This window comes from Tamandua tetradactyla, chromosome 9, assembly GCF_023851605.1.
Source record: "Tamandua tetradactyla isolate mTamTet1 chromosome 9, mTamTet1.pri, whole genome shotgun sequence".
In the NCBI taxonomy this organism is placed as follows: domain Eukaryota; kingdom Metazoa; phylum Chordata; class Mammalia; order Pilosa; family Myrmecophagidae; genus Tamandua; species Tamandua tetradactyla.
This window is the reverse complement of record NC_135335.1, coordinates 112,051,867-112,077,583: the sequence shown is the minus strand read 5'-3', so window position 1 is coordinate 112,077,583 and position 25,717 is coordinate 112,051,867. Positions and strand designations below refer to the sequence as shown.

Here is a 25,717-nt window from a genome sequence, read left to right as displayed (position 1 = left end):
TATGCATTACCTTTTCTTTCTGCATGGGCAGGCACAGGGAATTGAACCTGGGTCTCCAGCATAGCAAGCAAGAACTCTGCCTGCTGGGAGAATTGAACCTGGGTCTCCCGCATAGCAAGCAAGAACTCTGCATGCTGGGGGAATTGAACCTGGGTCTCCTGCACAGCAAGCAAGAACTCTTCCTGCTGAGCCATCATGGCCTGCCCTTTAATGGGTATATATTACTTTAAAACATTTTCTTTTATGAACACTCTATACCAATCAAGCAAAAATATTAATTTGTGCGCCCAAGGATGAGAACCAGTAAATTAGAAGGCATAGGACAAAGGCAGAGGGACTAATTTGGAGATAGTTGCAATGGTCCTTGTAAGTGATAATGGGGGACCAGATGGCAGTGGAAGGAAGATGAGAGGAGAGGAGACCCTAAAGCCAGTAAGTGGTAAAATGGGTGGAACTTGGTAACTGATGAGAAAAGCATTCTGAGGAAGACAGAGAAGTCCTTTGTACTGAATCCCTTTATTGGATTCTCTTTGAATTCAGAATCATTTTCTTACAGATTATGAAATTCTTTTAACATTCTAGATATGGGTTTTGTCCTTTATCCTCAAGAAGTCTGGCTACGGATATAAGAATCACGAGAGTTTGTTTTTTACATCCAAGAGTATGAGGTGAGAGAAAAAAAATCTTTTAATTATACTTTTAAAAACAACTATTAAGTTAATTTACTGTGAAACTTTTGGGTAAACTCAATCATAGGAAGTATGTCAATTGTTATTCAACCATGGTAAAATAGTTTATTTACTGGAAGTATAGATACTTCAATTTCACAGACTTCTATCTAGCCTCCCTTTCCCTCTTAGCGATTTTGAAAGATGTGCATGGTAAATTCATTTGCATGTAATGGTGAAAATATGATAATATTTACTCCTCACTAAATGAAAAGTTGTTTCTACTACGAAAAGATGCCTATCAAGTGATTTTGCTTACATACACATGCACACATATTCACACACACGACTGTTTAACAGAAAGGAAACTATAGAGGATTTCTTTGTAAATGAACAAACAAAAGTAATATGCATTTCCATATGTTCTGTGGCACAGAGCACAGGGCCTTGCACTAAATAGGAATGCAGTAAATATTTGCTGTGTGAATGAACGGAAATCTAATAGGGCCTTTCAGACTGCTGAAGTAAGATGGAGATACCCCCCAAAAAAGAACATCCTCTCTTATCCCTTTGTCTTTTGCCATACCCATCTCCACCTCCATCATGAGTATTTGCAACTGTAGTTGCTTGGGGGAATCTCTTTTATACCCGGAGGAGGAAGGGAGTAGGTTTTGCTGAGACATAGACTTAGGAAGAAGAAAGAGGACTGTGGTAGGTGGAATGGTGTCTGTTCCTCACATGGATTCCAAAATAAATTTGGATCTCTGGAGAGATGGAGTAGAGACAGAAGGTTCAATGAATAGCTTCCAGCCCTCAACATCTGATGGAGTATGGCATAGGGTTGGGGAGGAGACCCTTCTCTCTATACTTCAGTATGGAACCCAGCACCACTCTGCTGCCCTGGAGACTGAGGACTTTCAAACATCTAGATGGCCTGCTCACCTGATTTCTCACGATGAACAGTGTTAGTGTGGAAGCTGTGCTAAGGGCCTTACAGGCAGTGGACAGGGACAAGAGGGAGCTGAAGCAAAGCAGGGAGGGCAGGTCTACAAATGGCTACGTAGTGCCTGTGATGACAAACCAGCTAAGGGTTTCATAGCACTCTCTCTTTGAGGAGTTATAGCAAAATACTGTGGATGCTTTGAGGAAAGCTAATTTCTAGAATGTAAGTTAATAAAGAATCAAGGATTCAAAATTGGCTTATAAACCCATATTGTACAGCGGGTGATGGTGGTGCAGTGGCAGAGTTCTCGCCTGCCATGCTAGAGACCTGGGTTCAATTCCTGGTGTCTGCCCATGCAAAACAAAATCAAAAAACAAAACCATGTTGTAAATTTAACTTTGTGGTCCCAGAATGAGATTTTTGGGCTAAGGATGGATATGGCATCTGGGTTACATGGAGAGTGGCAAGAAGTGACATCGTCACATGGGAGAAAGAGATAAAAAATTAAAAATAAAATTGATTAATATATGAACATAATAAGAACGTAATTTCAAAAGAACCCTGAAAGTGTACGAGTTGGGGACTCTACTGTCCCCCAAAACCCCTCACGGCATAGTATTAGCAGTGTAAGGCTGATGCCAGGAATGTTGATGTGGAATCATAGATATGGATGTTGAATCTTCATGTAGAGGGAACAATCAAGAGAAAGGAAATTATCAGAGAATCCCAGGATTTTAGAGCTTTTATGAACTCTGGAGGTCAGTCATTTGATCCAACTTCCTTCAAATGTATAAACTTCTTTACCCATTTTTCCCTCCCAGGAGCCACCTGTGACTTTCTCGCTCTAATCCCTTTATCTTAGTCCCATTTTGTCTGAATACTTTTATGGAGAAGGAAGGGGGAAGTAGGATGAAGGACCAGGAAGGAATGGTTGATCTTTTGGGCTATGTTGAGTCTTGAAATAGAGACACAGTACATTTTGGAAGGGAAATGTTTGGCATAGATTCTATACTTGGGCGCAGAAGAGCTGGTCGCAGAATGAAGACTCTACCAGGAATTGAGAAACAGCTGCCTAGAATGGGCAATAACTCATTTTTGTGCAAGTTGACATTTGCCATTATTTGGTATACAATGTCCTCTTTCAGTTAAACTCAACCAGTTACTACATCATATGAAAAACAAGAAACCAAGCCAAAACGGGATTTTTAAATATTTCCCTTTAGGAGATCCTTTAGATAGAATTGAAATATGTTTGCCCAATATATAGCATGCATGTGGACCTCAGTGTGTTATATACCTAATAGTTCATTTGTCTTGATCTTTATAATAATGAGATAAATGGCTTCTGTTTGATGTAAGATAGTGATGTATAAATTATATGATTTTAAATATTGTTGTGTTAGCAAAAGAGAAGGTCTTTCAAGGATTTGACTCAGTAACACATCATTTCTTTCCTTAGATGCAATTCCAGTAATGCTTAAATATTTAACATGTTTTTAAGGCTGAGCAAATAGATTTGGCCTCAATTATAACTATTAGTTCAAAACCAAAATATATTACCCTTCGTATGTGTGTATGTTTGGTAAGATTTCTTTTGAATGAGCTGATAGGTATTCACAAGTTTTAACACTCCACACTGTGCCATTCTGAAAACAACCAAGAAAGTAGAAAAGGATATAGGTCATAGTTCCTAATACAAACACAAAATGATAAAACGTTCAAGCATTTTTCCAATTGTTCACATCCAAATCACATGCAAATATTCTGAGCAGATAAACAAGTAATAATTAACAGAAACAGACACTAATGACTAAGGGCCACTTTTAGTGGGCAGAACTTTTTCTGTTGGCCACATTTAAAATATCAGGGTATTTCACATACAAATCCAAATTCATGACTTTCCTTAAAAATAAAAAATAAAAAAAGCTACAAGCCTGGCAACATTTGGTCTACATTTCCACATAGAAACCAACAATCAAAGAAACCTGGTGGCAACCACCAGTTTTGATCAGCAGGCCTGTGTTCTCCAGCTTACCACGGCCACACCTAGCCCACTTCACTCTTGTACATCACCTACCTGGACTTCTGTTGGATCTGAGTTTGGAGCCCTTGAATTGCACACATCTCCAACAACTAACATTGTGGTTGCTTGCTGTGCTGGTTTGAAAGTATTATGTACCCCAGAAAAGACATGTTTTAATCCTGATCCAATCTTGTGTAGGCAGGTGTTTCTTTTAATCTTAATTCAATATCATAGGGTAGAATCTTTTGATTGGATTGTCTCCATGGAGATGTGACACACCCAGTTTTGGGATGAAGATGTGACTCCACCCATTCAAGGTGGGTCTTGATGACTTACTGGAGTCCTTTAAAAGAGGATACATTTTGGAGGAAGCTCAGAGAGAGGTGACACAGATGCCAACACTCGGAAAACTGAGACATGGATGTTTGGAGATGCTTGGAGCCCAGTAGACACTGCCATTTGGTTTTCCATGAGATATTAAGCAAACTAGAATCTGGAAAGAGCTAAGGAAAGCTAAGAGGTGAAAGTCAGCCCCAGAAAAGCTAAGTGAGGAACCCCCACAGGAACAGAGGCTGAAAGCAACAGAGCCCAGGAGGAGCAAGGGACCAGTAGATGCCAGGCACATTCCTTCCCAGCTGACACAGGGGTTCCAAACCCATCAGCCTTTCTTGAATAAGGTATCTTTCCCTGGACGCCTTAGTTTGGACATTTTCATTGGCTTAGAATTATAAACCTGTAATTTATTAAATTCTCCTTTTCAAAGCTGTTCCATTACATTCTGGCAGCTAACAAACTAATATACACTTGCCCCTGAACTTCAATCCTTTATCTCTTGACCCTACCAACTCCCTAATCAGTATAATTCCCAAAGAGAGTTATTTGGCTCTTCTTCCCCATTTTTTGTCCTTGTTTCCTGGTAAATTATTCTTTTTTTTTTTTTTTTTTTTACATGGGCAGGCACTGGGAATTGAACCCGGGTCCTCTGGCATGGCAGGCAAGCATTCTTGCCTGCTGAGCCACCGTGGCCTGCCCTCCTGGTAAATTATTCTTATGTGAGCCTTCCTTTCTGCCTCTTTCCCCTCACATCCCACAGAATTTCCTTCTCAGAAGTTGAAGAATGCCTTTTTAATGCCAAAGAGTGAAGCAAGACTTTCTTGGAATGAGCTATGATCACATTTCTTTTGGATAGATTATATCTAAATAGATACCTGAACTCGGTTCACATTTCACATCAGATCTACAATGAAATCCATACAATAACCTATTGCTAAAATTTAGAGAATAATTTAAAGCCACTCTGACTCTGAACAGACTGGGTGGCTTAAAATATATTTCTTCCTCAGAAAACAAGAGATTGAATCTTTGAATATAAAAACAGTTGATATGGCTTGTTTCATGGAAGGAACATTTGCTGAATGATTTTGCATTATGGCTCAGGCTGTGCCCTAAAATAATCTGAGCAGTTTCCTCATTATGCAGTGATGGTACAGTATTCAAACAGAAGTAGCCACAGAAGCTCAAACCTCAGATAGTAAGAAAATGTGATTCACGATGAAAAATATTCATGGGAGTCTCCCAATTTAGATAAGGCAGTCTTCCTCAAATCCTGTTCCTCCCCATGAAATTACTCTCAGGAAAAAAGAGAAGGAGGTCCTAGTACCTTAATCTGTGAGCTGACTTTGCTCACGCAAGTGTTTCCATAGCTTTCCCTCTCACCGTGCATGTAGAGAAGGAGTGCTGGTTTGAAACCCTTCTGGACCCCAGAAAACCCAAGTTTTTTTTTTTTTTTTTTTTTTTTAAAGACAGAGAGAAGGAAGGAAGGATGGAAGGAAGGGAAGGAAAGACAGAGAGAAGGAAGGAAGGATGGAAGGAAGAAAGGGAAACATCTTTAAACATTTTCTTGTTTTATTGTATTTTGTTTGTTTGTTTGTTTTTTTACATGGGCTGGGGCCGGGAATCGAACCGAGGTCCTCCGGCATGGCAGGCAAGCACTCTGCCCGCTGAGCCACCGCGGCCCGCCGGAAAACCCAAGTTTTAATCGTGATCCAGTCGTGTGGAGACAGACCTATCGTTTAGGGTGGAAAACTTTGATTGGATGGTTTCCATGGAGATGCGACACATGCAGTTGTGGGTGTGGCCTTTTGATTAGATGGAGATGTGACTCTGACAATTCAAGGTGGCTTCCGATTAGTTTACTGGAGTCCCTTAAAAGGGGAAACATTTTGGAGAAACCTCATATGTAGACATTTGGAGAAGAGTTGCTTCAAAGCTGACAGAGACACCATGTTTGGAGATGCTTGGAGTGACAACAGAGAGCAGATACCTAAACACGGGCAGAGCCCAGCAGACATTGCCATGTGCCTCCCCATGAGATGCTAAGCAAGCCAGAGGTGTGTCCCGGAGGAGCTAAGTAGGGCCCACAGATGCTTAGAGAGGAAACCACTGGCAACAGAAGCTGGAAGCAATGGAACCAGGAACTAGGACCAGCAGACGCCAGCCATGAGCCTTCCCACATGACAGACATTGGCCTTTCTTGAGCCAAGGTATTTTTACCTGGATGCCTTAGTCTGGACACTTTCCTGGCCTTAGAACTGTAAACTTGTAACAAAATATATTCCCTTTACAAAAGCTCTTCCATTTCTGTTATATTACATTCCAGCAGCTTTAGCAAACTAATACAGATGGCTTCTCAAATGTCCATACATCTATACACTCCGAGAATTATGAATGCTGGGGCTACCAGCTATCTAGCATGGGCAAGGGAACCGACCCACTTTGGGGGCTGAACCTTTGAGTAGGTTGAATACTTCTCTCTTCCATGGAGGGGAAAGCAGTGCTCACAAATTATACACTCCCAAATCATGATCAGAAAGATTCCAACCATTAATAAATGCTTCATCTTGTTCATTTGAAGATGAAAAATCTGCTGTGGTGCTCATAAAGGTCTGTCTGTACCAGCCATTACTTTTAAACAGGTTCCAGATGAGGATTACCATGATACTGAAACAAATTGATTTTTTAAATATCTTTGATATTTTCAAAAACACAAAAAGGTACACAGAGAGTAGTTAATAAAGTTTTAATATGAAACAGGGACAAGACTCTTAAGAAGGTGATTGGTCTTTGATTCCTTTTTTGCTTCTTACTATGTGCCAGGAAAATTTTTAGGAATAATTTTTCTATTTTCTACTTAAGCTTTTCTTGCATCAAAAATATTTTGGTGAGGGTGATGGTTTATTCCTTAATTCCAAGACGAAAAGGTGTATTCGGGATTACGGAATAATAAAAATATGATAATGAAGATGAGAAATCAGGAATTATCTGTTTACTGATAATGAATATCTAAGAGAGAAGATGCATTGGCTTCACATTTTTCCTCAGCTCTGTGACTGGATAGCAAGACCGGAAATTAGAATTCTAAGACATCTTGGAACACTTCAAAATTAGACCCCTTGACAGAGCAAAAGACAGACTAAAATTCAGAGCTGGCTGAAAACCTGAAATCCCTTGAGGGAGACAATTTAATATAATTTAATCTAATTACCCTAGGACTTTAAATTCTATTTTCTGGGAGAGCAGGAGGTCCTGTGGGTTTATCAGCAAGGGATTTTTGGTATTTTAAGACGTGGCACTTTGTGATTGGTCTGATAACCACTTCCCAACCTCTAACCCTATGAGAGCTTCTTATCTTTACACCCCGAGGCAAAATGTTACTTTCTTATGACTTCCCCCTACCCCAGTGGGAAGTGGTCTTCTTTGAGCTCTTCACCTCGCATCGATTTCTCTTTTCACCCCTATGCTCATTTGTGCCCTGGGGTAGGGTGGGGTGTCCACTGTCACTGCGGTGACAGAGTCCTGCTCCTGCTAAAATGCCCTCTTCTGAGAAGAAGCAGATCAGTTCTTCCAACACTCAGAATGCAGACCACCAGGTCTGGTCAAAGTATGATTCCACAGGGTCATTCCAGAATTTACATAGGCAAAAAAACTAAGAAAGAAGATGCCCATGGTTGGAAAGTTTGAGATGACATGATTTAAGGAGAAAAAGTCACCAAAACTTGGGGCTTAGAGTGCAGTGCTTAAGACCTTGCAAATTCAGAGCTAAGATCCATTCATACCGTTAGCTTCAGGAAGGCCATAATTTCGTTATTTTTCCTTTCTGCCTGTTTTTCTCTTATTACCAACGGAAGAAACCTTAAAAACCACTCAAATTGGCTGTGTACTAGCTGAAGAGGAACTTGTTCTGAAGTGTGTCCATCCAGGGAAAGAGAGAGACTGAGCGAAAATAACAGTATGCACAGTGGAAGGGAAGGAATGCAGGTAGGCTAATCTTGTGCCACTCCAAGAAAAGAAAGAGGCTGGAGAAAACACCTTATGCAGTAGTGAGAAGAAAGAACCAGGTACCTGAGAGACCAATGTTCAAGCCCCAGCCCCACTTAATATCCTGACCAGATATCTCAACTTTTCTGAGCCTCAATTTATTACAAAATGGAGATTTTAAAAGTACTTAGTTTTCCGGGTGCTCTGGGAGAGCTTCCAGGGTGCCTCACTTAGAATTAAGAGGCAGCCCTGGAGCCTTACTTGCTCTGGAACAGATCACCTCGGAACCATGAGGGAAAGGAGAAACCAAGGACCCCGGTCTGCTCAAAGCTGAACAGGTGAACCAACCCCAGCATCCCCCACCTACACTGTTGCTTCCTTAATTAGGCCACTGTCCCCTGGTCTCTGTTACTTGTAGGTGAATTTCCTAATCAATGTGCCAACCTCTAAAAGCCCTTAGCTCACTCAGTTTTAAGTGAATCTTTTTTATTTCAGATGAGCTCTTTTAATCATGAGGTAAGTGTACCCTCTGGTACAATATATGGTGGGTTTTCCAGCACATTTAAACTCCTATTTTTCTATTTTTCCCTTGGTTTAAGACAGATGAATAGCATTCTCCAAGGTTTACTCATGGCAGGAAGCTGAAAGCCACACAGATAAAAGAGAAAGGTCATAGGTACTTGATCTTCAAAGCTCAGCCCAAGTGACACCATCCCCTTTATGAAGGCTTCCCTTGCTGCCCCACTCAAGCAGAGCTGACTGTTGCCTCCTTTATATCCCTAAGATATCATCTGCACATTTGTGTTCCAGCATTGTAATCATACTGTTTGCAATGATTTGTTTACATACTGTCTTTATGCAGATGTTAGGCACGGGCTGTATTTTATTCATGATTATACTTCCTGAGTCTAGCACAGTATCTGGTCCATAATAAATGTTCAGTGTTGAATGAATAAATGAATGAACAATCTAGAAAAGAAATAGGCAGGAAGGAGAGGCCAGATGCTGAGGTTTCTCCTCCATTCTTCCCCAGCACCTTTCTCCTCACTTCTCGCACCCAACCTCCCTGTCCTTTCTGTCTTCCTTTCCTTGCCAGAGTCCCTGTCCCGGATCTCAGGAAGCATTGCTTTGGTTTAGAGATTAGGAAACTCTTGTTCCCACCAGCTGGCTGATATGGAAGGAAGTGTTGAAATCAGATCATAAAATCTGCAGCCAGGGAAGCTACCTGACACAGGCCTGGCCAAGCAGATAGTCATGGAAGTGGGCGTATGAAGTTTATGAGGAAGTCCTTCAAAACAGGGACACAACTGCCTTACGTCTTTGCCTTTTGCTCTCTGTCCTTCCTACTTGCCTGGACCATGAATGCAATCTCTGGAGCTGCAGCAACAATCTTAGGACCTGGAGGAAAAGCCCTGGAGTACTACAGAAATCTCAGCCCTGATATTCTTGAACCATGCCTGGACTTTGTCATTATGTGAGAACAAAAAAAATCCTAATTTGTTTAAGTCATTGAAGCCTAGTCTTTTAATAATCTAGCCTTCTCTCTGCTCCTCAGATGTTCGACTTTGGATCATCTTGGGATCTCTCCACTTGATTTTCCCACTGTCTCTCTGATCATCATATGACTTATCCCTCTCACAGTCAGATCTCAATTAGAATGTCACCTTCTCAGAGGGGCCTTTCTTACCACCCTGTCTGAAAAGAACTACCCATACTGCATCATCCTTTAATATCACCTGATTTCATTTTTTCACTATATTTATCACTATCTGAAATGCACTCATGTGCTTGTTTATTCTCAATGGCCACCCACCATGAATTCAGGGACCTCCTCTATTTTGTTCAGAGCTGTTTTAAATCTATAGCACCTAGAATAGCATGTGGTACATGGTAGAATTTCCATGAATAGATTCTTAGAGGGAGCGATCACTTCCAGCATTTGGAAAGAATATATTTCTCCATTGAAAACACCATCACATATCTTGAATAGATTTATAATTTAGGACATTATGGGTTAAATATTTTTATTGCCTAACTACTATACATAACATTGTTTATATGGGATAAAGAGTTTCAAATTCAATTTCCCATAATTAGCTCATTGCCATCTTGACCGTAGATCTCGCAGTTACCTTCATATCTAGAAAACCATGGTTCCATGAACTCTTCAGCTGCCGCTCCACCTGTAATTCCTAAAAGCTATTCAGATTTTAACTACTTGATGAACTTTTTCCTTGACTTATTAAAAGAGGTTTAAAAACTTTTTACCCTTGAGGGACTAGGAAAAAAATATGGAACTATTAAGGTTTACCACCAGGGAAACCCATGATACTGTCTCAAACATGAGGGACCCCCAAGTCAAGTGATCTTGAGGCTCACTCTTAGGAAGCTTATTTCTGTAGCAGAAAAGCTAAGTCCATCTATAGTTATGCCTAAGTGTTACTTCAGAAAACCTCTTTTGTTTCTCAGATGTGGCCTCTCTCTTTCTCTAAGCCCAACTTTGCAAAAAAAAAATCATTACCCTTCTTTCTGCATGGGACATGACATCAGGGGTGAAAGTCTCCCTGGCAACGTGGGACATGGCTCAGAGGGATGAGCCTGGCCCTGGCACTGTGCAGTCAACCATGCCTTCTTGACCAAAAAGGAGAAAAGAAATGTACTAAAATAAGGTATCAGTGACTAAGAGAGTTCAAATGCCGTCGAGAGGCTATTCTGGAGGCTATTCTTATGCAAGCTTCAGCTAGATATTGCTAATGACCAAGGTTTGCCAAACCCCAATCAAAACCATTCCTGTTTACCCTAAAGAACACCTAGGGCTCTATTTGAGAGTCTGTGAAAGTTCCATGCACTAAGATTACTTTCCAGAAACCTACAGCCTTCAGATGGATCTTAGGCCAGGTAAATCCTGAAACCCAGAGGTGGCCAGCTTCTCCAAGAACATCAACTAGTTCCATCCCCCTATCCTATATTATCAACACAATTTTCCAACATGAAAAAGTTAGACTGAACCTAGCCCAAATACTCCTAAAGATCGGGAGAAGGATCAAAGGAGAAGGAGGAGTCATAACAGAGAAGACAGGATTTAACAAATGAGTACGGCTGCTGAATCATGATATTGATATTTCTGTTGGTCTCCAGTGTCTTAAAGCAGCTAAAAGGAAAAACTTAAAATTGTGAACCTGTAACCCATACCAAATACGGAAATATGTTCTGTAGCTGCTTGTTACAATGTACTTTGAAATTTATGCTTTTTAAAATATGTTATATTTCACAATAAAAAAATGTTTTTAAGAGACAAAAAAAAAAATTTAGTTCCACGCAAGGTCAGAGAGATCTTTTTTCTTTTTTTTTTTTTTTTTTAGAAATAAGCACATGAAGTATGATATCTTTGAGAATTTAATTTATTTATTTACTTATTTTACATGGGCAGGCACCGGGAACCGAACCCGGGTGGCCTGCCCCAGAGAGATCTTTTAAAAATTGATTTCTTGTGTGCCACTATTTGTTCTCTTTGCAGACCCTATTCCATTTCACATCCCGTCTTGTGAAAATTGCACTCTAGCCCTTTCAGAGGCACTTTGCCTGACTTCCGGCTCTTCCAAATAGAACTGGTTCCTGAATCTTATTATTTTTTCCATGGGTTCATTTAAAAACATCAAGATGCCTTCTGAATCTTCCTGGGACCCTTTTCCCTGTTTCTATTTTCAGTTTGAGATGCATTGTGGACCACAACAAAACTTCAAGTAAGACACCGACATTCAGGAGAGTGAATTTTTCCTTTTAGTAGCTTAAAAGTATGCCCTTACTTACAGAAACCATGGGCCTAGACTAACAGGATGGGGTCATCCTGTGACACCCACTCAAGGAGTAGAACAGTTTGAATAAGCGTGGTAAAAGATAAACCCAACAACACAGAGTGGGTACAGAGACCACTAATCGTCTCCCATTACCTATTCTCTCTCTTCTCCTTAGTAATTAAGGCCTGATTTTATTTAAGGTGGCAATGCCAAAAGAATACACTTCTCAGTCTCCCTTGTAATCAGATGCGACCACGCGATATAATTCTAGAGGGTATTTTGTTTGGGACTGCTGGATGAAAACTGATCCAATGGGGGAAGTGTGGCTCTTTGCCCTTCCATGTTTCCACCTCCTTCTGGTCTGGAACTTGGACCAGACGGATGGCTGGAGCTGCTGCAGTCATTTTGTATCATAAAGTGATATTGAGAGTGGGAGCTAGAAACTAAGGATGGGATACAGATGGATGATTTCATGGAACCACCAGACCAATTTTGAATTTGCCCGTTCTAGGGCTTATTTTCTGTGACAGAAGAAGCTCTGGTGTCTTTAAGCAACTTGGAGATTTTTTTTGTTAAACGTAGCCAAATATAACCTTTTTTGATACAAAGGCTCACTTGAGGAGATTTTAAAAGTATCCCAATGCCCAGGCTGAATCCCAGTCCAATTAAGTTAGAAAGTCCAGGGATGGAAGTCAAGCAGCTGTAGTTTTTACAGCTCCCCCGGGTGATTCATACATGCAGCCAAGGTTGAGAATCACTGCTTTTAGTCAATAGGCCATATTGCGTGCATGTTAGAATCTCTTGGGAACAGAGACACTGACTGTTAAAAATCCAGATTTCCAGGCCTTGTTTGCCAGAGCTTTTGATTCTGAAGGTACCCCAAGTGATTCTGATATTGGTGATCCAGGGATCATATTTGAGGAAATCCTGCTTTAGGTAATGGAGAATTTTTGGAAGTTTTGACCCAGAGAAATGACATGATCAGAGGACAGTTTTAGGAGAATTGGTCTAGATTTAGTGTTGGAGAGAGAGGTGAGTTCAAGGCAAGTAGTCCAATTGGGAGGCATGGCAATAGTTCATGGCCTGAGGGAAGACGATTATGAACTAACATGAGGGTTACTGAAATTGGGGTGGGGAAGGAAAAATACAAGACACTGCAAAAGACAAAGCACTACAAGGTTTGGCAACTGACGGGATATGTGGCAGCACAAATCAAGATTTTTATTCTTAGGGACTTAAGAATACTCTGGGGCTTGAGTTCTCCTGGGTTACAAAGTATTTCCTCCTTCTGCTTGAACCCGGTTAAATTGATACAGGTCATTAGTTTATTATGTATCTAGAGCTGCAATTGTTAAGTTGATTTTTGCTAACCTGACTGTATCTGGAGTTTCTTATTAGATCATAAACATTTATTTGCTAAATCAAGTCCTTCTATTTAAAGGCTTAGACACTTTATCCTATTAAGAGTCTATTTAACAAATAAGTTTAGTACGTGTTTATATATATGATATAAACAAGCAATTAAATGTTTTTTTGTGATTTTTAAAAAAGTCATGTCGTGTAGAGCAAAGGAAACAAACTGAGTGGCATCATGATTTCTGTTCTGGAACTTGCTTTATATAGCTATCTTCCTGGAATGAGACACAAACTCTCAAGGGCTAAAAGTTTAAAAATCATTTAAAAAGGTGATCTCGATGGTAAATGACTACCCAATTATTCAATAGAAAGCCTCCAAGCAGACAGCGTTATGGTGATAGTTCTATCAAATAACCCCAATTAGACATAATTATGTTGTAGATAATTCTAAAATAAACATTGCCCAATGATTCTTTGCAATGACTCCTGCACCTCAGAACCTGACCTCAGACATGCTCTTTCAGTCCTCTGTTATTTAGAACCCAACATAATGGTTTTAGAATTATAGAATATAGGATTAGAATTATAAACTAGAAAAAATAACAAAGGTAACAGAAAAGTTGTAAATTTAAGGTAATCATTAAGGTAATTTCTCTATTCTTCCAAGTCTGTGGAAAGACCCAGTTTCTTTTAAGAATAATTTAAAATATACCAAATAGACTAATGAACAAACAAGATGCACCTATGAAGCATACTTGGAGGGCAGAGATGAATGAAACATGGACTTGCTCTCATGTAATTAATAGTAAAGTTCATTTTGGATCTAATTTTCTCGTTATTGGAACATCTATTAAGGAGGCTCTAACAAAGTGAAAGTCATTAGTCGGTTCAAAAAACATAAGAAATCTGAACTTCAACAGGCAATGGGAGGGGTCTGTCTAGATTCCATATCACTTTAATTTAGTTGCTAATAGTAGCATTCTTCTTTTAACCTGGGGTGAGTCAGTGTCTTGCCAGGGTATGCTTACGGTCACCGCAGGACCACCACCTGCTCACTTCTCCCATCTGCACCAGACAAAGAGAAAACCCAAGTATGGATTGTCAGGTACTTCTATTCTCCTCAGGATTCTCTCCTTCAGTTTGATTTTTATTCCACCTTCAGACACCAACTACATTGGTGAGGGCAAAGTACTAAGTGTGCTGAGGGTTGGTGCCTTTGTGAACACATCCATTTCATACAGAAAGCATCCTAGTCCACGTCATGGCCTCCACCCCTAATATGAGCTACACTCTTGCAAATGACAGAACACTGGGCCCCAGGCGATCTTCCTGCCATAGCACAGGGAGCGAATGTCGATGGTCCCAGGCAGAAAGCCATTTCCTCGGGGCAAAACAACTCAACGTGTACATTCTACTGCAGGAGGGTCAAGGAAATTGTTCTCCCATCATTGTCTCTAATGGATAGGGTATTCTTTTGGTGTAAATATGTTGTGCCTTTCACTATCCGACGAGTGTGTGCTGCAAGCTTAAAAGGAAAATTCTCCATAATAGGAAGGAGAAATAAAGGACATAGTAGGTGGCATGGCATGTTGGCCAACCTCAGGCCTCATTACTAACAGAAGAGACTTGTTATTGCCCCCCCTAAGGTCCTTTCCACCTGTGGATCAAAAAAAAGTGAAACTGCCTCTGCAGTCACCAAGCCCTCTGCCTACTCTACCGTCTCACATGGCTGCTGCTGAAGCAGAAAGTGGTGAAGGCAGCATTACGGATGAAGATGGAGTTATCTATTCCACTCCCCCATCCTCATTCTCCCACCTCCCAACTTCCTAAAGAACAGACCAAGGAAGAGGGCAAGACGCCGGCTGGAAGTGGGGCTGGGAAAAGAGAGCAGAAAAAGTAAAAAGGGGATCGAGCAAAAACAGAATGAAACAAACAAACAAACAAACCCAGAAGCAAGAACAAGAGAAAAGGGGAAGAAGAAAAGGAAAGAAATACACAGGCCAGTCAGGTAAATCATTTCTGCAGGGAAAAACCCGAATCTGTAGTCGCGGATCTCAATTATATTCATTACACCGCTCCAGCAAAACATTAGGAAACTCGGATTCATCTTGTCAACGTAGAATGTTTACATAGCTACAAATTATTTCTGGAATTCGATCACCAAAATTCCTACACAGTGTTTTTTTTTTTTTTATCCAAGTTCTGCAAACCAGTTTGGGGGGATTCTACATGAATTAACTTAGAACACTGGAATGATGAAGGCAGAACACTGAGATGTCATTTAATTCAGCCTTTTCACTGAGGTGTACAGAGGCTTGAACAGGAATCCAATGACACCAGTCTCTACCAGAACTCGGCCAAAAGATTCTGAAAATGTTACATGATCATGAAGAACCTAGGTCGATTTATACAAAGAAAATGCTTCTAAACTGAACATTTGAACCCTCACATCTCCATATGATTTTCACGGTATTCAAGAAAAGGTTTTTGATAGCCATCTGGGAAACTTCAACCTAGAAAATACAGCAGAACATAATGTAAAAACCAAAGTAAACAAGGATTTAGTCCAGAAAAGATGTCTACTTGAAAAATACTTCATGAATTATAAAAATAACCTGAATGGACAACCTGAATTTTAGATCCATTCTTAACCACAGTAGCACTCATCTGCACTTAATAATAGCTATCACACCTGGCATTTACTGTATGCTAGACAGTCTTCTAAATGCTTGATGCATGTTAATTTCTTGAATCTTCGCAATATCAGATGATATAGGCCCCAGATTAGGAAACTGAGGCACAAAGGGAAAATATCTTTGCAAAAGTTCACTCTATTAATAAGCAGTGATACTGAGGTTTGCACACTGGTCGTCTGACCCCAAAGTCTATGTATTTAGCCATGTACTGTACTGCCCTCCACCACTTGTGAAGCCATTTATATATTAATACACACGTGGATACCTACTAAGTGGTAAATCCAGAATTTCATCCACCTCTGCTCTGACTTGAAGTCAATGCTCTTTGCCATCATACTGTACTGCCTCTCTCATTTTCTCCTATGAACCTCATTTTTAAGATCTGGAATAAACCTTGCTACATTTTCACTCTTTTCAGTGGCCGCTAACAGAAGGTAGCAGCAGTGCAAGGAAGATGCAATCCAACGCAGACGGCTGTGGTCTCCATAGCAGCAGCAGAGAAGTGGGAATCCTTACCAGCAGCCCACCAGCTCATACTCCAGGGTGTGGCTGGAGGACGCCGGTTCCTCTGGGTCGCCCTTACCCTGTGTACCTGCTCCTCTCTCTTTCTCAGGAGGTAGCGCGGTTAAGAGAAAAGGCATGGCCAGGCAACGAGAGACCAAGAGTCTTGTCTTAGCGCAAACTCGGACTGGCAGGGTAGCAGCCCCACGCTGGCCACTTGCTGCCCGCTCCACACATCTGCCTCCCCTAATCTCCATAGGTGGACACGACAACGAATTTACAGATGAGGGAATTAAGATTCAGAGAGTTAAGTAATTTTGCCAAGGTCATAAAAGCCTGTTATTTAAATCAAGTTCTCCTGAATTCTGACGTCTTTACTGCTACTCTGTCAGGCTGTCTCTACAGCCACCCAAATCCTCTGAACTTCAGACTCATGAAACGCAAAACAAGGAGATGGTGTTAAGTCTGTTCTCGCCGCGGCATGGAGCCGGAGGGATTCTCTTCCGCAGGGCCTCAGAAGTCACTTTAGGAAAGAACTCCAAGGACACGGGGCCCCAGACCTCCAGCCCACCCCTGGCACGCACAGGCGCACACGCACGCACAAATATGCACACGCATTGCGTGTCTCCAGCAGGAAAGACCACCGCCGCTGTAACCCGACATCGACATTTGGATTGGGTTCTCTCCTAATAAAAACTGCTTGGAATCGTGGACTTGTAACCCATAGCAAACTTTAAAATCTGTTCTATAATTACTTGTTAAAATGTACTTGGAAAATTTATTGCTTTTTTGCATCTATATCATATTTCACAATAAAAAAGTTAATAAAAAAGTAAAAAAATAAATAAAAAATAAAAAATGTTTGGGGATCACTCTGCCAAGTAATCTTTAAGATGCCTCTTAGCTTTAAACACCTATGGGAGGCTCAGGGTTGTAAATATGTAATAACTTGGCTAAATCAAGTTGGGCAGAAGAGACTTCGGATTTATCCGGCTGGTTCCATCCAGAAAGTATCCATTGTCTTTCTGCTGATCTATACACAATTGAGAAAATGCTACTGATTGTGTCTGTGAAGGTGGACTTCTTACCTGGGGCTAAGCTAGGCAAAAACACAGTCGAGTTTTTCTTCTCTTGTGGTTCCCATCCCTTGAGATTTTCAGCGGTCAGGGGTGAAAGAGATGCAGCATTACATGGCATCTTTAATTCTAACTCACTGATTTTTTCCTTCTTTTTACCATCTTTTTATCCTCTTTTACTCTGCCCACCTCCTACCTTGTCTCCTTCTGGTCCCCAAGCCGTCTGGTGGGTAGGGAAGTAGTAGACTGGGTTCTAAGAAGTTGTGATTTAATTTACTCCTTTGAGTTCTGCTTTTCCCCAAGCTGTACTGCTCAGAGCAAAGCACTGGTGTTTAAATACTAGTTAATGGGCAGGCATCTTGATAAGTTTTCCCCATCGCTATAGCTAACACCTCTTTCATTCAAAGCAATACATATAGAAAAGAATAAAGCAGTGAAAAACCAAGTGTTAATCACGGTGATGTTTATCATAATCTTAAGAAAGAAACCATTTACTGAGATATATTTTACATGCTAAAAAATTCACTCATTTTAAAGTGCAATTTAATGGTTTTTAATAAATATACAAAGTTATACAACCATCACCATGATCCACTTTTAGAACACTTCCATCACCTCCAAAAGATTCCTCAAGCTCTTTTTTAGCCACTCCCTTTTCCTATCCTCAGCCCCAGGAAACTAATTTATGCCCTGTCTCTCCATGTTTGCTTTTTCTGGATATTCTCATAAGTGAAATTACATGTTATGGGGTATTTTATAACAGGCTTATTTCACTTAGCATAATGTTCTTGAGGTTCATTTATGTTGTAGCATGTATCAGTACTTTGTTCCTTTTTACATAATACTTTTTGAATGGCTGCATTATATAGAAGAAAGAGAACGGACTTTAAAATCATGTAAACCTGAGGCTGAGTCATAGCTCTGCCACTTCTTAGCTGTGTGACTTTGGGCAAGTTCCTTAACCTCTCTGAGAGCCATTTGTAGAATAAGGATAATAATCCCTTCCCTGGAGGACTGTTCTATGAATTAGCTGGATTGTGCCAGCAAATTGAAGGTACTCAGGAAATTCTTTTTCCTTTCTACATTCCCCAAGAATCTTTGCTTTCCTAAAACTTACCTTGCTTCAAACTTTAAAGTGAGTCCTAGAGCCCCTCTATCAGCCATCAGTTCCACTTTGAAACGAAATCCCACATAGCAAGCAATATCAGAAATGGAATTCTGCCAAGGGGAATCACATCCTTCCTTAATGGAGCCCAGATGGTGGGGATCTAAAGGGATTTTCTTCAATTATATTGCTGTCATTTTTCATAAAGGAGGTTAAACTGTACTTGATTGTTATTTTAAGGAGGAAAATGTGCCAAATTCTACCCTAGAACATTTTATGGAGGTGGGCTAACCTCTGCAAGGCTCTAAGAACACTATTTTCCCACGAATTCCTGTAAAAGTTCTCCCATTATCATCAACCCACAGATAACATGAAACCAATTAACAAAGAACCACGAACCCTGGGTTAAATAAAATCAACCTCAGCTCCTCAAAACTTACTTTCTTAGACAGTGGTTTCAGCCCCTTTATTTCCCAAGCCTTCGGAAGAACCTGAATTTGAGCAAAACTAGCCTGAACTGACCTTCTTGTGAATTTCTCTAGTCCACCTTCTCTGATGAGGACATGTCATAGATTTGAGTCCCAGCTAAAAGGGCCTGGGGGAAGCTGACCCTACACTTCTGGACACAAAGTTTACTAAGATGCTCCCCTTAGCCCTGACTGTGAAGTCCTCTGTCCTAAACCTGCTCTTGCTTCGGAATCAACTATTTCTCTACAGTTTTAAACCCACCGCTACCCTCCTTCCCGCTCCGATTGTTTTTTCTCTCTTGTTTGGGATTTATCACAGCTGCATTTCTTCCTGGAATTCCTGAAGCACTTAATTCCTCTCCACCTCCACTGCCAGACGCACTCCCAAACTCATTTCTTGTTAAGTACTGTGTTAACAGAAAAGGATAAAGCTTCTCAATACTTTTACTAAATAAAATAAGTTTGGAACATATTTGGTTTATCACTCACTTTCAGGCGATTAGCATAGTGTATCTTTTTCGTAATAAAAAAGCACATCGTCAAATGTAAACTAGTTATTAGAAGAGGCTTTCTAATCTTTATATAACAGTAAATCATTATATATATATTATTGACATTAAAGGTGGCAAAGAGTGATGCTTTCAAATAGGTAAATAGGGTATATTCTTTAAAAGTGATCAGTCTGCAACATTATCAGGTGAGTCTGACTAATTTGAACTTCTAATACGCTAAAGTCATATTCATACAGATAAACAGATAAGGGCTGTATTAAATCAAGCACTCACATTAACCTATTTGTGTAAACATTCTTGTGTTTCCCTACTCTAAGTACTTATCATGAAAGTAGGAGCTGTTAACAAAATTCGTTGCTAACTTTTCTCCCAATATTGAGAGATTAGGAAGGAATGGATGGGGGTCTCAGGAGAAAAGTTTTCACTCACTGTACTGTCACCTAAAATAGGTTTGGAAATCCATAAATGTGCTAAAATAAATAAACAGAAATAACTGGGATGGGGGGATACATATCTCAGTTTGTTAGATTTGTGAATTTCCCTAATCTTTGAAGAGCTTTCCTTGTGTTCAAATATCCCTCTTATATCACTACAGAGAAGAGAGTAATTTATATCCAAGACTTTATTTTAGGGGTTTTATTTTAAGTGGTATCATAGGAATTTATCTGATGGTATAAATAGTTTAGTCAATCTAGGGTTTAGCAAAGATTTTCTTCTCTGCTGCACAGGCCTTTTGTTCAGCAGCAGATGAAAAAATCATCTTGAGGCATGACGATTTAACTTTAGTTTGATGCCTAGACATTCAACAAAGAATCATAAGCCCCCAATTCTAGTGTGCGGCCAGCAGATTGAAAATCTCTAGAGATCCCTGATCTCGGAATGATCAGTTAAAACACAAAATTTGCAGTGCCCACTTGAGACCTCGGCTACCATAAACATCTATCATCATCCATGCATTATCTATATGAATTATCAAGTAATGCCAAGTATTTCCTACCCCGAGATGGCCGCAAGTTTCTGATGTGCCTGGCGGGCCATTTCACAGCCTCTGGTTCTTGTCTTGTGCATTTCCGCTCGGAGTGAGGGGCAGCTGACCGAGACGTCCCCAATAGAAATGACCAACTCTCGGTATAGGGCCACTTGTGTGTTGAACTCCTGGACAAGCTGAAAAAGAAGCGAGTTTCTTTCACAAAACACTTCTCATCACAAAGTTTCCAACTTCAGGGTGCATAACCAGGGGCCTTCACTGACCCGCTCATCTACCTCCCCAAGTCTCCAGCTAAGGAGCCCATGACTTGTTTAAAGCTGGAGGCACAAAGATGTCACTTCTCTTTGTCCAAAGCAAGTGTTTATTTTTGTCAGGGCAGGCCTGGTCATGGAAGCTCTATTTTCAGACCTACTTGCTTCCACCGGGTCAGTGTCTGAGAAACAAGGGCTTATTTGGAGAGCTGAGGTGCCACTCCCAGGTCACTAGAGAAGCATCCTGGGGACTTCCGCATAGGCGCTTCTCTCTACTACTGCAAGGAGGTTGAATATGGATTTGAAGTTGCATTAGGACAGAAACCAAAGCAGGATGTAATAGGCAAACCATTCGCCACCTCCTGGCCAGTGAACCTCTCTGGCTTCGGAGAAGACCCGCCACAGCCTCGGCGCTGGAACCTTGGTCCGGTCGGCAGCGCCCGGTGCGCTCTGTTTGGGTTTGTTTGCCACTGTCTCCCGACAAAGGCAGCACCCTTGCCGCCCCCACCCCCACCCCTACCCGCTCCCTCCATGGTGAGCGTGCCAGTTCACCGTGTCCTTCGCATCCACCATTCTCCGAGGGGGGGAGAGGCACGACCTACAGCCGCTGACACCCCAGACCCTTGCCGGGGCACTTCCCTTCACGGGGCCATTACGACCTGGGTGTCACCCCGAATTTGGGGGACTGCAGATTTAAAAATAGAGCATGTGCACGTGATTGGCAAGGAAGGGCTGAAGGGGGTGGGGAGTGGCTGGCACTCAAGCAAACGATTGACATACACGACTCCCCCACCCCCTCTCCTGAAGAAAAAAAAAAAAAGAGGCGCAGCTTTCACCCACCATCTTGCAGTCGTCCAGGGCTCGTTGGGTTTTGTGGGCGCTCTCGGAGCCGCTGCCCCTGCGCTCCCAATCCCCGCTCTGCAGCTGGGGCTTGCTGATCTGGAAGATCGAGGAGCGGGTGGACCGGCTGGGGCGCTTTTTGCGCCCATTCGGTGCAGAACTCATGCATACACATCCACCAAGCCGAAGCCGCTGATGCAGTGCGCCCCGGCGCGGGCGGCCCGGTACTTGCCCTGCGCGCCGCCGCGGAGCAGCCGGAGCTGGGACCAGAGGCGCGCAGCTCACAGGGTTGGGGCTGGCTGCGCGGGTGGGTAACCTTCAGCTTGAAGGAGAGCGGGGGAAGCGCTGGCTGTGCAGTGCGGCATCGCTTCCACTAGCAGCGAGGAATGGGCTCAGTCAAGTTCTAGCTCAGCAGCATTGCGGGCCCTGTCCCGAGAGCTGGGCGCGGGCGCAGGCTCGCATCACCTTTCCCTCGGCATGGATTGCAAGGCTGGACGAGAAGAGACGCGCGGCCCCGCGGTTCCGCGCTTCGATTCAGATAGGGGAGCAGCTTTCAAAGCCTGCGCCGCTGGGGGGACGGGGGGGCGGGGGGTGTTGCTCTTGCTTCACTGTCTTCCCACGGCGGCACTGGGTTCCTTTTTCCTTTCCCTCCCCGGTCGCCAGGCCTGGAAGGGCTGGCCTTCTCCGAAGCAGGCAATTGGCTCTAATTTGCTGCCTTGATCCCTAGTCTCTACGGACTCATCTGTTTGAAGATCCCAAATGAAGCCGTGGCGGGACTGGTAGACGCAAGGAATCGGTCCGGCTGACGTTGCAAGCCGCCCTGCACACTGATAGGATCGGAATACTGTGATCGGTCCATACATTCCCCTCTCCCCCCTTCCACTTTATGCACTTATCCAATCAAATCCCCGGGAACATCAATTGCAATGTTACTTCATCTACACTATTATTAGAAACGAAAAGTGTCATCAGAGTGGAGCACATCGCTACATGCTAGGACCTAAACACGGGTTCCAAATAGACCAGTGTGAACTTGAGACCCTCATTATTTAAGACTGTCTGGGACCACAGATTTTCAAAGTCCAGACCGAGGAAAGAGTGAGGTTTTTGCTTCAAATGGAAAATTCCTTGATAATATAAAAGGAAAGCTTTGTTTCCAGTCGTTTTTCTTGCTTGTTTGCTTTGTCTTTGTTAACCTGGGGGTAGGGTGGGGCGCTTGGAGCAGGAGTGGGGCACAACCTCCAGAAGTTGTCCCACTGATCCTCACCCCCATCTTACTTCGGCTGCAAAAGGTCTTTGTCCTGAATTCCAGGGTCTCAGGACCCAACTGAAAGTTTCCCAATACAGATTTAGGCAAGTAAAGTCAACAGGCTTCCCTGTACCCTAAAAATGACCCTCCTCTCCTTTGTGGAATATCAGTGATCCAAAGGCCTGTGGAGATCCAGGAAAGCGGAGGGATGCTAGCATGAAAAGGGGTGAGGGTGGTGGTGGGCCATTTAAAGCCACCATTACTGTAGACATCTTAAGACCCTGGGGGAGGAACAGGGAGTGGAGAGCAGTCAACCTTAATGCTCTGAGAAAGCTTATTCCCATGACTGACCTGTTTAAAGGGGACAGATAAAAGGATCTGCCACCAGGGAACTTACCATGTGTTGAAAAGCCTGAGTTTTCCGGTCAAGTTCTTAAGGGGATGTGGAGAGTACACAGGGAGAGAGCCAGAAATAGTCAGGAAGGCTAACACCCTAGGGAGAATGGCTCCAGAATTGTTCTTTTTTTTTTTTTTTTTGCAAGACAGGCAAAAAAAAATTGAGATGGAGGTCTAAATGGACATTCAGCAGCATTGGCATACTCTTTCACAAATGACTGAGAGCCAGTTGTCCTTATCAAATATTTGGGGGGCATGGGGTCCCAGTGTACTGCTGTCTTCTAAGTGTTTTGATGACCCAGAGACCAAGGTGAAAAGCTCTTCTGTTGGTGGAATCTCCCCACATGCAGCAAGATAAAAGAGGTTAACCCTTAGTCAACTCCTTAATTGTTCCATTTTCCTCTGGTCTCAATTTTCTCTCTACTACATTTGTGTGGGGAGGAAAGGTTGAGGACCTTATGAGGAGACTGAGATTTGATGAGTGGTGGTGGCGATGGTGAGGAGGAAAGTAGCAGAAGGGACCAAAGGACCTTAAGGAGGGATGGATAATTCTCATTTGTAAATCATTTTCAGTCCTGTGATATAAGTACCTTCCATTACCAAGAACTACCCTCTCTCTTTGGCACCCCTCCTCCACCCCCCACCCCCCCAAAAAAACAACTTCAAGAATAGTCTGCTATAGGTCGTGGTTGGTGGTGCTTTGGAGAATTAAAAGTAAATTGGCTGAGGGAGGTACAACGGTGGTTTAGTGGCAGAATTCTCGCTTGCCATGCCAAAGACCTGGATTCATTTCCAGGAGCTTGCCCATGTTAAAAAAGAAAAAAGTAAACTGGCTGAGTTTCACAGGTGAGTGGACATAAGATGAAGAGAACAGGACAACGGAGATCAGTGTGCTTGGTATCTTTTCCCACCACTCTATTATCTCAACCTCTTTCCCTGCAGGGAAATGGTGACTGCCATCAGATTTGAGCATCTCTAAGCGCCTCAGTTGTAGTTTTCTACTCCAGCTACAACCATCTGGTTTCTCCTCCCCCCTTCTGCCTAGAGACAATTTCACCGAATTAAAAGGAAAAAAAAAAAAGACAACATAATTGCACTGCCCTCTTTCTATGCTTTATTACTTGCAGGAGGTGGAAAACTCAGAGAATAAAAGGGAATAAATGGCTCAAACACAAATGTCACGAGGACTGCAGACTTGGAAACCCTCTGGAGGATTAAGTTGAAATTGCCATATGTCGGTGCTCCTTAACCTTTTCTTATATACAGTCCAAGCCATTTTCCTGAGAGGGGAGAAAAATAGCATCAATCCCAGAGCTGTCTCTCCCAGCAACAAATGCTGCAATCAGAATAGCAGCAGGCAAGTTTAGTTCCTTCACCTTCCCCCACATTCACAACAGCATGAATTTACATTCCCGGGGCTGCCAAGTGGAAGGGTATAGAGCAGTTGGAAATCCCAATAACAAGGGAACATTTTCTGGTTATCCAGACCCAATTTGGTACAACCCTAATAATAGGTCCTCTGTGAGTATATATGTCACATCCTGGAGTCACTCTAAACTAGGGTCCACCTTCTAATTTATATTCTCTGTGGCAGTTTTAGAGAATTCATTAAACACAAAAAGTGAGTATCAGTTCAGAATGAATATAAACCACAGTTATGTTTTTTTGAATTGGTATTATAAGGGACCACGGAGGGACCCAAAGATGAGCACCTCAAACTCGGCTAGCCTCTCATGAAAGGAAATACTGGGAGGCAGGTTTCCTCTGGGAATAAAGTTCCAAGAGGGGAAAAAATGACCTGTATAGGTCTGTGGCAGAGGTTGAGCCAGAGAAAAATAGTAAGATGATGTGTTCTGAGAAGTTGGGAGATCCAAAGAGAATGATGAAGTTATTCTTGGTTGGTTTCATGAGATACGAAATTAAAGTATTATGAAGAATTAAGTGAATAAGCTAAGCAATTTCCACTAAAAACCAAGAAGTGGTACAATATAGTGGGAACGTTTTCTTATTAATTTCGCAAATATTTTTGAGTGTTATTATTAGGAGCATACCCAGATTTTGTTGCTGATGAAGAGTATACATTCTGGAGGACCCTTTGTAAGAAAAATTATCCAGTATTTTAAGGACAGAGGAAGATATTTAGTCTTGGAAGGAACCTATGAAAGTAAGGTTCCCTGAAGGTTTTTAGGCTCCACTACCTCCAAGATACATCTCTACCTTCGTTGTCCATTCTGTGCACAGTGGGCGTCTGGTACTTTTCCTGCTCAGTTTTTATTCTCCCTTTTTTCTGATGATTAGTATCTTGCATTTCCTTTAAGAAATCAGTCCTTCCTCACTTTTCATCCACAGAGGTCTGTGGGTAGGAAAAAAAAAGGGTATTGCATCCCCAGCGGCTGCAATGACTGATTTAGCAATGGGTAAGGAACTTAAGCTGAACCAATGAACATTAAGTCTGGGATTTTTTCCTGAAATTTTTAGGTTGAAATGAAATTGCCATTATTCAACCATTTTTGACCTATATAAATGGCACTT

At 42.0% G+C, this 25,717-nt stretch overlaps 1 protein-coding gene across 2 annotated transcripts in view; it reads right to left on the bottom strand.

Annotated features, from left to right (window-relative positions):
- Positions 1-21,705, bottom strand: part of RGS7BP (regulator of G protein signaling 7 binding protein) — a 128,516-nt gene extending 106,811 nt beyond the window's left edge. The window contains exons 1-2 of one of the 2 annotated variants that reach the window (XM_077117291.1): positions 21,541-21,705; positions 20,459-20,625 (exon numbers count right to left, since the gene is read on the bottom strand). In XM_077117291.1, the coding sequence (XP_076973406.1) occupies positions 20,459-20,625; positions 21,541-21,705 (332 nt within the window). The remainder of the gene's footprint in view (positions 1-20,458; positions 20,626-21,540) is intronic. The other variant, XM_077117295.1, reaches the window with a different exon arrangement.
- Positions 21,706-25,717: the final 4,012 nt, after the last annotated feature.